This window comes from Quercus robur, chromosome 1 (assembly GCF_932294415.1).
Source record: "Quercus robur chromosome 1, dhQueRobu3.1, whole genome shotgun sequence".
Classification (NCBI taxonomy): domain Eukaryota; kingdom Viridiplantae; phylum Streptophyta; class Magnoliopsida; order Fagales; family Fagaceae; genus Quercus; species Quercus robur.
Genome location: NC_065534.1, coordinates 32,688,782 through 32,701,499, shown reverse-complemented (window position 1 = coordinate 32,701,499; position 12,718 = coordinate 32,688,782). Strand labels below are relative to the sequence as shown.

Genomic DNA, 12,718 nt, shown 5'->3' with positions numbered 1-12,718 from the left:
CTAACTCATTAAAATAATATAAACTACAACAAAAACTAATACTAGCCTCGACACACGCGCTTCGTGCGTGCAATGAGTCTTTTTTTTTTTTTTTTGTTAGTGGTCCTATTTTGTAGAAAAAAACTGTGTTTTTTATTTTATTTTATATATATAATTTTTATTTTGAAAATTTAATTTATAAGTGAATAAATCAATTTGAAAATTAATAGGAGAGTGGTTCTATTTTTAGGTAATATTTTAGTGGGAGTTAGAGTTGCATTTTTACCAGATTGTCCTTTAATTTTGTCTCTACTTAAACATAGGAGTGTAGGGGTATTTTTGAACTAAAAAAATGAAGAATTCAAACAGGAAAAACCTCTTAAATAATAGTACAAGTTGTGGTGTCTAATAAAAAGAACAGCCAATGTAGCTGCTAACTGGGTTACAAGTTCAGAAAAAAGGATGTGTGCGCTCTTATGCAATTGGAAACATTTGCACACTCACAGACTCACAGTTTATCTAGTTCACATTATCTCTAAAGCAGAAACAGACAATGTTTGAATCCTTTCACAATTACTAAACAAATTAACATGAAGTATCAATTTATTACAGAAGATCATCCCACTCAGCCAAAGAGAAGAACACATGTTCATAAATCATAACACAACAAAGTTCAAATAAAAAGCAAATCAGAACCAAAAGAGCTAAGAATTACACGGAAACACATTTGAGAGCCAAGATCTAGTTGCGGGTCCACGCGGACCATGCCACACAATTATTTCTTGAGTCGGCTTTGGCTTGATGACGTATCCTATATCAAACCAACAACAAATTTTTTTTTTTTTTAATATATCAAACCAACAAAGAAAAGCAAACCAATGAAAACAAATTAATAGGAAGAATAATTAAAATGGATAGGCATGTATGTTCGGGGTTTGACTTACAGAGGAAGAGTCATGTGAATTATCTGCTCCCCCCACCTTGAGATTTCACTGCCACTGCGGGGTGGTGTAAAGGGTACCAAAAGAAAAAGGAAAAAGAGATTAGAAAGAAATCGAGGAGGAGAAATGGATAACCAACAAATTGAATCGTTTCAAATAAAACAAAGATGTAAAGTGAATAGAGAGAGTCATACCCATTAAATGAACTGACAGAGAGGTTCAAGGACCATCTTCATATCATGATTGTCCCATTCCATCAATTCCCACCTTTCTTTCTCTATATAGATTTGTAATGAAGGAGGAGGAGAAGATAGTTCTCCATCAATAAGGTGCAGAGAAAGAGGTAATCTATTAAGCTTCGGACAATCCTCTATCATAATAAAATCGAGAGAATCACAAAGTATTACATTACTGCTACTGCATATGGTCTTCAGCTCCGGTAAATACTGTAATGTCAATTTCCTCAATTGGGGGAATATTTCCACAATTTTTTCTGCTTCTTCTTCTTCTTCAACTTCATCATCAGATGCTTCAGCCCCACCTATTATTTCCTCTAATTGTTCACAGCCATAGACCTTAATCTGTTCCAGGTTTTGCATCGACGATCCAGGCGTGAATAGCTTCTTTATATTCGGACAATCACATATTGAAAATTGTTTGAGGCAGGAAAAGGTGCCGTGGGGGACGACTGGTGCTGGTGCGACTTTCTCTTCTCTAAACAGTCCCTTTAAATTATTCAATTCGTAGAGAAGTAGAATCTCAAGGCTTTGAAGAGAAGTAGAATCTTCTTGAAGACATTCAACATCAAACTCATCATCAAGTTGCTCATTTTTTTTTTTAATGTTTTCCAAAAGTTTGGCAAAATAATTTTTAACATCTTTAGGCACCTTCAAGCATGGTTTAACATCCTTATGTGTATGTGCCAAATGGTTTTTCATTCTTATGACTACCCCCCAATATTCATTTGAGCAATAATTACATTTAAGCTTAAGCCTACTTGTCTTATCATCATTGATACGTAGACAATGATCCCAAGTGGGATCTTTCTCCTTATTTCTTTTCCTCCTATTACCCTTTTTTTTTTTTATATACCTAAAAGCAAATATGAACACATGAATTTATAGTCAATCAACAATTTTTATGTACACAAATTAAGCATCACAGTCACAGTTACACTATCACAAATTCACAGTATTAATATTAATATTACAAAATACATACATATATATATATATATTTATATATATATATATATAATATTTATATATAAACACTCATATACATACATTGATACATATTCAGTTATACTAAACTAATTTTTTATAAGTCACTCGGTTATATTAAACTAAATTAACTAATATAATAGGTTAATAACAATAAATAATTACAATAATTTTTTAGTATAAAGAATTAATCAAAAAATTTTACTAAGAAAAAAGAAAAACTAACCTTACACACACAATGGACCCAATGTGAGGCAGCACTTGTTGTTGTTGTTATCTTGCTCTAGTAACATGTGAGAGTGTGGGACTTTTGGGTTAGGAAAAGGAATAGAAGAAAAAGACAAGATTGTGGTCCCTTGATGAGAGATCTCCTGAAACTTGATGATCTAAAAGGTAAAATGATGAAAACAAATAGAGAGGAAGCCAAAGGGGTTTTGGGAAAGTTGAAAGCTTGAGAATTGAGATACAAAGGAAAAAACGTGTGAGTGACTATTGACTGGTGCGACTATGTGGTGGGTAAATAGATTTAATTGTGGTTCAATTTTTTTAGGGCTAAAAAAAAAAAAAAAAAATTAAGAAGGCTTTTGTATTGGGCCAAACTACCAAAATAGCCCAACTTGCTTTTAAAAAAAATGGAAAAACGTTTTGGGCTAAATTTGGGCTGAAATTTTGTTAAAAAAACCTATTTAAGCCAATTGTTTATGTATCGTACGATACGCACGATACGTACGATACATACAACTGTATCGTCCGATTCATATGCACCTACGATACGTATCAACGATACAACACTTTTTTCAAACGATACGATACGTATCGTACGATACGTATCGCGTATCGTACGATACTGACAACTATGGTATAGAGAGAGAGAGAGCATCAATCCCAGCCAATAGTCCTCAATGTCTAGAGTGTGACTTTAGTAATATTTCCTTTCATCAGTGTTGTCATTTCCGTGTATCAAAAACAAATATTTGTAATTTAGGAGAGTTCTATTATGGTATATTTATTCATAAGAACTTAATTTGAAACTTACGAGAGTTATTTGAAATTTTGCATCTTCAGAAGAATCCAAAAATCTCACCAAATGTTGTGGCCTGTTATAGGCTTGTGAAAAGAAAATCTCATTGACTCCATTATATGCAACCAATATCTTGACCCACATGGTTATACCCTCCATTAGAAGCTGGATTTCCATAAATCAAGTAGAAATAAGCATAATTATAAATTCTACAACATCAGATTTTGGATAGCAATGAAAAAAATTGAGAAAATGCAAACGATATTCTAGGTAAAGGAACAACACAATGAAAATAAGCCAATATAAGTAGACAATAACTTTCTTAAATTATGCAAAGATCTCAATGTTGAAACAAGAAACATTGTAATCATCAAATTGGGTCTTCATTGTTAAAATCTGCATTGCATGAAGAAATTCTGTAAATTCATTAAAACCCCTTCAACATATATAACAACAATTTGTGACAACTTGGAACATATTAGTTTCTATGAGGCCAAGCATCAGGATGCACCTGGATTTGTTTGTATATAAGCAACATAATAGGACACCAAATTATCTAATGATACAAGAATGGATAAATGGCAATTCACCTAGGTATAAGAACCCACATAATCTCAGCAGTTACCATTTCTCCTGTTTCTTCCCAAGATAACCCACTATATTGAAGAACCTTAATGTCATTATATTGCCTTCTCAAATGTTTGTATCTATGCCTCAGAGCAGCTCTGTCATGATGAGACCAATGTCCCATTGAACAGTTTTGACCATTTCATTCCAAGCCTTGGCAACAGGTCCATGACCGACTTTATTCCCTCTAAGAACCTGGTTTCATAACAAATCAATGAGGTTATGATGCATTGTTGATGACTACTTGATGTCGAGCTCATTCTCAGACATTCACTATCGAGAATGATAAATCTATTGGGTCCCAATAAAATCTTCATGGAGATTACTATTCATTCATCAAAACATTCATAGTGCTCTTTACTTGAATACACTTGCGAGGACAAGGCTATCGTTGTAACACGTAATTGGTAATTAATTTTTATTCATTAAAAATAGATGATACTTCTTGAAAACACCTCACCACAAGCTAAAACATAACCAATATAATTTAAATCAGTCATAATGCATTTAGTTCTTATTTTGTTAAAAAAGCAACAAATTAAAAAAAAAAAGTTACAATCACTTCCAGAAACAAGCAAAAAAGAAAAAAGACCATCAAGACTAGTCCAATCAATCAAGTATTTGCAAAGTCAAATACCTCGTACTCATTTCTCTACAACACTTTTCTTTTTACCTTTTTTTTGTGTTATTGGGCTGGTAATTTCTCTCATATAATAAAGACAGGTTTGCAAAACATGTCTTTTCATTAGGTACTAGTTAGGTCATAATTTTCTTAGCTTACAATAAACTATAAGCATATTACTGATTCTTGTGCAAAGCAGACCATGAATGATTGCCCTTTAGTATATAGATTTGGAGAAGCCAAAAGGCAATTTTCTTCAAAATATAATAAATTCAAGTGGGAAAAGAGCCATCTATGTTTGGATTGATTCAAAATAAAAGAAGGGTGGGGGGGGGGGGGGGTGGTTGCTTACGACTCTTTCTTGTTTTAAGCATACTTTCAAGTTTCAAGAATAATAATTATAATAAAAATAATAAAGAAATAAATAGATCTTTCGCATAGCCAAATTTATCACTATGCACAGCAGGGTCAATATAAGCATAATACCGATAGCAACGTTTCAATGCCAATGACAAAAGCTACATTTCTGCAAAATATGGCAGGATATAAAAACACACCTATATTCAGCTCTTGAATAGCATGATATCATCAATATCCACCAAAGAAAGGTTCCAACAATGATTTAAGGCAAACATCATTTTTATTTTTATTTTTTATAAGCAGAATTAAGGTAAACTTAAGCAGAAACCTTTTTCTTTTTGGTTTTTTTAATCACAACGATCCTCCAGGGTGTGACAACTAGTAACATTTTCTAGACATTTTGCCAATGCTGCTGCCCTGTTCGTCATCAATGGTCCTTCATGGTGTGCCACTGCCAACCCTGTAATTTTTTTAAAAAAATAATTAAGTCAAATTCCAGAATTAATTTTATTTTTGTTTTTCTACTTTTTTGGAAGAGAGCAAAAAAGAAGGTAGATGGCCTGTTAGTTAGAGCTTCTCTGCTCCATATACATTGACTGCAAGCTATTGACCATATTCAAAGAAACAAACCCAAATCATACCAAAAATAGAATTGTTGCAACTCAATGAAGGTTAAGCAATCAAAAAAAATTAGAATCAATGAGCTATGGAATGAATATTTCAATGTCATAACAAACACAAAAGATATCAAACAAAGGCAATACAATGGAAAACAGTTTCAAAGTAATAACAATACCTTAAAATGTTTTTTATGAAATTTGATCAAGAGGGTCTCATTTTCTTTGACTGTGGATATGGACTGAAGTCAGAATCATCTATTAAAGAGGAGGAACCCATGTCAAACCCATCACCAAGGGTTGATTGAAATCCAAAATCAAATTCAGACCCATTTGTCACGTCCATAGAAAGCCCTGAATTAGATGACAAAGAACTCGAGGATGACCCGCCACCATCCATAGCACTTGAGATAATACAATTGTCCGAATAGCCTGAATGCACTGAAGTTGGTCCTGTTGAATATGTGGAGCAAAGCTGCTTTGGACACTGGCAATGGGTTTGTGCTAAACACAAACATGTGCAGATCCTTGATTCTAGGGGCCAGTTTCTCTTTTTGCTAACTTTTTGTGATTTTTGAGGAGAACAAATGCATTCTACATGGACCCCTACCCATTTAATCTCAGGAACAAAATTTCCAGTATCATTTGAGGCTTCACAAAAAATCTGAACAAGATTCCGATCACCTAGATTCAAGTCCTCAAATAGTATCTGCAATGAGCTCTGAAGTCTACAACAACACACCAGCAGGTCATCATATTTATAACTAAAACATGAGCTTTCGAATAGTCGTTCACTACCATTGATGGAAATGACAGCATGATAATTAAAATGGCGATGATCATCCTCTGTAATTTTAATCTCAACACACACAGTAATTGTTGGAATTTCTGGACCAATGAAGAATGATATTGAATTTCCATTGCGTTGGTGGTTTAACCAATTTGGAATCTCAATATTCTCATCCCAAATTAAATCTACCACAAAGTTATAGTCACTAAGGAAGACATACTTCTTGGGGACACTCACTGGGGATATTGTAGAAGATGAGTGGGGGTATGGACCTATTAACATGTGGCTTCTCACACCTAAACAAGGTGGTAGATTTGGTGGAAGCCTTAATATTTCTGGAATCTGCATGAGAATTCAACAAATTACATTTTAGCAAAATTAGTCAACAAGTATTTGTGAAGGTAAAAGAAACTGTTTCTTAATAACTATAAGAGATACCTGAACCAATATTTCGGTTGCTGGTGCAGATACATATCTTACACTTTGTGGAAGGCTTGGAATTTGCTGAACTTTATCGCAATCTATGATTTCGAGAACTTTTAAACTCTGAAATCTGTCAATGCGTTTTGGGCGGCAGCTAACAAAATTGGTACTACTGAAATATAATTCTCCCAATGTAGGGGGGCAACAATAATTCAAAATAAATTCCATTTCTGAGAGATTTGAAAAATCGCAAAAAGATAGATGGTTCAAGCTTGGAAAAACATATTTGGAAAAGCCTCCGTAAGAATTGCACAGTGGCTCCTCGTCCTTCGGAAATGTGAATTCGCCAATAAGATTGAGAGTCTTAAGACGTTGTAAGTTATAGATGCTACCTGGAAAATGTAGCTGTCCCGTCCAGTTTCCTAGATCTAAATCAGTAATCCCAGTGAGATTCCCAAATGACTGAGGCAACTCACTAATTCCAGTCCCGTACAAATATAACCTCTTTAAACTTTTCATTTCTTGCGAAATATTGGGGGGGAACATCTTAAGGCTTTCGCAGTAAGTAAGATTAAAAGATCTAAGAGACTTCATCGAGAGACAACTCGGAAGAGTTTCAAGTTTTTCGCAACCCTTAAGGTCCCACACTTCAAGCTTATCAAGACGCCCCACGGAGTCATCAATCTTAACTAAATTTTTACAGTGCGCAAGTTTCAATTCCTTTATGTTTGGGCTCATTGATAAGTCGGGTATTTTCAAAATGGATTCACACCGACTGAAGTCCACATAACTCAAGGTTTTGAATGCAAAAACCTGTTGATGAAAAAAAATTCAAAAATTAAATTATACGTTTTTGATTCTCAAAACATATATATATACACACACACTTTTTAAACTTTAAAAAATTATTTATCAAAAAAAAAGAAAAAAGACCATACCTGCTTGAATGTTTTCTCTAATTGGTTACCGGCCATGTTGAGTACGACCAGATTTTTAGGAGAAAAATGAAATGGAAGCAGAGGGAATGGATATTCAGGCCAATCAAGCAGATTTAACCCATTGGGAAGATATTCAAGGTGTCCTTGGCAACGTACATTGTGAATTGTAAGCAATCTAAGATTTTTCATCTTACGAAATATTTGTGCATTCAATTGCAACTCTATTGGCTCAGACGGATCCAACCTTATGCTTTGAATTATATCTGACCCCTAATTGAAAAACGTAAAAAGTAAATCACCAAAAATATAATACTTACTAAATAATGGGTAAAACCTTACTACTACTACTAATAATAATAATAATGTGATTATATAAAAAAATAGAGAAGATGAATCAAAACAACTCATACCGTATTTTCAGTTAATACCTCAAGAACATCCTCACAATGCCATAGTCTACTACGTTCTCCTGGATTTTGTGGTGATTCTTGTCGAACAATTTCTCTACCCATTCTTTGTAGCAAATCATGCATTGACAATTCATTATAATGATCACCAGTCACGAGACATTTATCAATAAGTCTTGAAATACCATCTACTGGTTCTAAATCACAACCTTCTAGTATAGCCACAACCTTATCATAATTCATGCAATATCCCTTGAAGAAACATGCAATATCAAGGAAAATATTCTGTTCATTTTCATCTAATCCATCATAACTTATTTTCAGTATCTTTTGAATATCTCCATTCGGAATTTTTTCATACTTTTTTAGAGCACTTTCCCATTCAAGTTTTGGTCTTCGATACAGATCAGCACCCATTACTACAAGAGCTAGTGGAAGGCCTTTGGCATAATGTATAACTTTGTGCGCAAGTTCCAAATAATCTCCATTGGGTTTGTTACTTTGGAAAGCATGCTTACTAAAGAGTTCAATAGCTTCATTTTCATTTAATTCCTTGACCTCATATTCATAGGTTGAAATACCATTTCCAAGAGTTCCAAGCAAGCGTTTATTTCTTGTTGTCATAATGATTCTACTTCCAGCAGCAAACTGATCACATTTTCCAAGCATTTTTTCTATTTGGTCCAAATTATCCACATCGTCAAGTATGATAAGAACCCTCTTTTGGCAAAGACATTCATTTATCATAGTGATTCCAATAGATACATTACACACTTCCAAATTCCTGCTCCCTAAGATCTTAGAAAGAAGTATCTTTTGTAGACATATTATGCCTTCATTTGTCTGTGACCTCTCTCTAACATTCTCTAGAAAAACTTTTGCTTTGAAATGATGTGAAATTTTGTTATAAATATCTTTTGCGATTGTAGTTTTGCCTACTCCACCAAGGCCATAGATCGCTACCATGTGAATATCCTCATTTGATTCAATATATAAATGTGTTATTAAAGCCTCTGCACGAGACTTTATTCCAACTGGATATTTAGCAACATGTAATTCCATCTGATTTAGTTTAGACTTTGAGATCTCTTTAACAATTTCTTGGATAAGTTCACATTCGTTGCTGCTGCCAATTCACAAAGCAATTTACGACATTTAACTCGTGATAATTTAAAAATAAAATAAGAATGTAAATTAAATGCAAGGTGTTTAATTTGTACATCACAACTGAAGTATTGCGAAGTAAAGTAAGTAGTATGCAATTCATGGATTGAAGAAATATTATTCTATTGTCACTTATTCAGGGGTAGCAAATTAGCTTTTAGCACGAAAAATTGCATGAAAAGCTCGATTAGATGAGGATATAATCTTATTGGGATCCCACTTCTTTAGAAAAATGCATTAAGTTTTACTTTTAAAGTATTCTAATTAATGAGCGGGACAAATTCCTAATTAATAATTGGTAAGATAATCTAATTTTATGTTCTTTTATTTCTATCGCTAAGCTGTAGCTAACTAGCTTAGTTATGACACGAATAGAATACTTTCATAATTCATTAAAATTTAAAGAAAAAAAAAAGTAGAAAACAATTAACTGTAGTTGTTATTTAACATTAAAGTTTAGTGGTCATCCCAAAATCATTAAAAGTTTAAGGTTCCATTTAGTTGGCAGGATGGAAAAAATAAGAAGATAAAAAATGAGAAAGGTACAAAAAAGTGGAAGGATAGAAAAAATTTTAGTTTACCCTTTTGTTTGAAGAGTGAAAAAGTAATAATTACTTTTCTCCCAACCAAATAGATCCTTAAAAACCAACGAGCAAGAATAGTCACTAAATAAATACCTGTTATTGCAGTGCCATCCAGAAATTCCGCCTGCCTTAAGTAGAGCTTTCCTCCACCTTTGTACTTTCTCTTTATCATTAAAATTTTCTTCATGTCTAGTTAGTGCTTCCCCAAACTTTCCTTGCTGCTTACGAACTTTAGATGGATCCACCTTGTAAAAAATTGGTAACACCGATTTACGAACTCCATATGAATCCACTTTGTAAAAAGTTGGTAACACCGATTGAATATTTTCCCAACACTCAATAATCTTAGCAAGTTCATCCAAACACCAAGCGGAGGATGCATAGTTTTCAGAAAATATAATAACTGACAACGTTGAATTCTCAATGGTTTTGAGAAGCTCTGTAGAAATTTCTTCTCCCCTTTCAAGATCATTATCGATGAAGGTGTGAATACCTTGGAGACACAAAGCGTGATACAGATGGCTTACAAAACCAAAACGGGTGTCTTCACCTCTGAAACTCAAAAAAACATTGAAGTTCTTGGGTTGGTGGGTGAAAGAGGAAGAGGAAGATGAGGCTCCTTTGGTGGTCACAAGCGCCATTCGGATTAAGCTTTTTTTTTTTTTTTTTTTACCGGAGGAACTCCTCACACATAAACTGGGCCTTTAAAAAAAAAAACGACATTATAGTGAATTCATGTTATGACTTATGAGAACAGTAAATAGTAAATAGCTTCTTGCCAGTAATTTTAGGCAATCGAAGGTGAGCTGTAACATCTATTGAACGCTTTACATGTCCTAACCTCCCACACTTAAAACAGAAATCTGATACCCTAACACACTAGGTAGAATATGAATTTTGGACCCACAATTGGATTGGATGAAAGAGAAGTCAATATCTCTTACCTAGAGTTTCTGATGCCAAGGTTTGAGGATAAGAGGGAATCCCTCAATGTTCCACGGTCCCAGCCCCCACCTGATGAAGGGAGAGATGTCTCCACCGTTGGATTATTAGGGAGTGGGTGAATGAAAGAAAAAGATTTGTGGAATTATTGGATATGGGTTTAACCGATTGGGGTGAAATCTGGTAAGGTTATGAAGGGTTGACGAATGGAAGAGGGAATTGGAGTTAAAGAGTGATTGAAGAAAGAGGTAGATGGGGGATTTGGAAAACTTAAAGTTGCTGGAACGAAGGCAAACTCAGATATAAGGAAAGTGAACGACAGATAAGGTGACTGAATGCAAGCAAAAGGAGACTATAATGTAGCCTCGCTTTTCGGTGTGACCATCTTCTTAATAAACTTTCAAGTGCCAACTAATGCTTTTTACATTGCAATATCATGGAAGTTTCATAGAACCATTCCAGTGATTGCCGTCAAACATTTCACACTACTTTCTTAGACCTTTCCCGTCAAAACTATTAAAAATTTTAGCATTTATGGTCATTGTATATTGGTAATTTTTTTATGGTGGAGGACCAACCTTTTCACATGGTCTTCGTTGGAATCAGTATATATTGGTAATTTTATTATAGTGGAAGACTACCTTTTCCCATGGTCTTCATTTCGAATCATTGTATATTGGTGATTTGTTATAGCTATTGGCTGGCTTACTAACAACTACCTTAACTTTAGCGTCAGTGATATGCAAAAGGGGAACACTTTGCTCCGCACCGCACGGCTTTTTCTTTGCAAAGGGCCAATCACTGACATGTTGCTTCTTGTTATTTTCCTAAGCATGATAACGATTCTTCTAAGAAAATATAAAGGAAAACTGTTAATGTTGACACTTCCACTTCAAAACTTGATAGTCAATTCAAGTTCTGAGAACAGTAAATAGATAGTAAATAGCTTCTTATGAGTAATTTTAGGGAATCGAAGGTGAGTTGTAAGAAATCTATTGAACGCTTAACACTTCCCATGTCAGTACTTCGACAATAGGAGAGGTGAGCATACATTTACCCTAGGGAAAAACAAAATAATGTTATTTTTAAAGGTAGACAATAAACCCAAACCATACAAAGAAGAGAGTAATGTTAGGAGGAGTGAACCATAAACCCACCTATACGAAGATCATATTATTGTTAGAGATATTGCAATTTTTTTTATAAAGATATTACAAATTTTATTATTTAAGCCTAACAAACTAACATTGCTACCAATAAAAATAAAAAGTAATTCAATCTTCATTTATTATGTTATTTATAAGTGTCATTTATTATGTTCTTACCACATTAGTTTATTCATAATTTTTAGTAAAATTTGTAACTTTAGCTAAAATCACTAAAATTTTTAGAACAAATAATTTATAAATTGATGTGGTAGTGAATGTGATTGTGTCAAAATATTAATATTATTACAAATTTTATAACAAAAAATCACAAAATGATGAGCCATTGCATATAATTAGTGTCATTTTGACATAATAATAGATATAAGAGTGAATTACTTTTCATTATTGATGATACATTAATTTATAAAATTTATATAATAAAATATATAAATAATATCCCATCCATCTTAGAGAAAACTAAAGTAGACAAGTGATAATAAGGAATAAGAATATCTTCTTCCACGCAATCCCACTTTAGTCCAAAGAAAGCCCCACACGTTTTTTACTTTTGTGGAACACTAGCTATCTTTTTTTTTTTTTTTTTGGCTGAGAGGAACACTAGAAAATATAGGAGGCTGTTTCATTTTCTTCCCCCGACATTATTTGGGAGTGAAAATGAAAAACAAGGACAGGGTTAGTAGAATTCAAATACAACTAATGCCATCTCTATCTGAAGCCATAAAGCATCCGTAGCAGATGTGGCAAAAAAAATTTTCATTTTGACACACCAAAAACCCACTTTATTATTTTACCACATCATTTTACAATATCTCATTTATCAGATGTTCTATATTTTTATCACTTCATTTAAATATTATTATTTAATTCTTTTTAATTCTTTCTTTATTATTTGTTCCTAACGGTAATATTTA

The 12,718-nt window shown here is 33.4% G+C and overlaps 2 protein-coding genes across 13 annotated transcripts in view; both read right to left on the bottom strand.

Moving 5' to 3' along the window:
* The window catches only part of LOC126731345 (disease resistance protein RPV1-like), a 33,908-nt gene extending 22,740 nt beyond the window's left edge, over positions 1-11,168 (bottom strand). For 2 of the 8 annotated variants that reach the window (XM_050435038.1, XM_050435054.1), the window contains exons 1-2: positions 10,641-11,164; positions 9,790-10,398 (exon numbers count right to left, since the gene is read on the bottom strand). In XM_050435038.1, the coding sequence (XP_050290995.1) occupies positions 9,790-10,337 (548 nt within the window). In that variant the 5' untranslated portion in view covers positions 10,338-10,398; positions 10,641-11,164. Of the gene's footprint in view, positions 1-6,995; positions 7,417-7,541; positions 7,812-7,951; positions 9,075-9,789; positions 10,399-10,640 lie in introns of all 8 variants that reach the window. The other 6 variants (XM_050435040.1, XM_050435036.1, XM_050435057.1 and 3 more) reach the window with 6 other exon arrangements.
* The window catches only part of LOC126731573 (probable disease resistance protein At5g43730), a 33,126-nt gene continuing 20,895 nt past the window's right edge, over positions 488-12,718 (bottom strand). For 2 of the 5 annotated variants that reach the window (XM_050435063.1, XM_050435064.1), the window contains exon 3: positions 488-790. The gene's annotated coding sequence lies outside the window, so the exon portion shown is untranslated. Of the gene's footprint in view, positions 791-923; positions 978-1,114; positions 2,103-12,718 lie in introns of those variants that run through there. The other 3 variants (XR_007658882.1, XM_050435060.1, XM_050435062.1) reach the window with 3 other exon arrangements.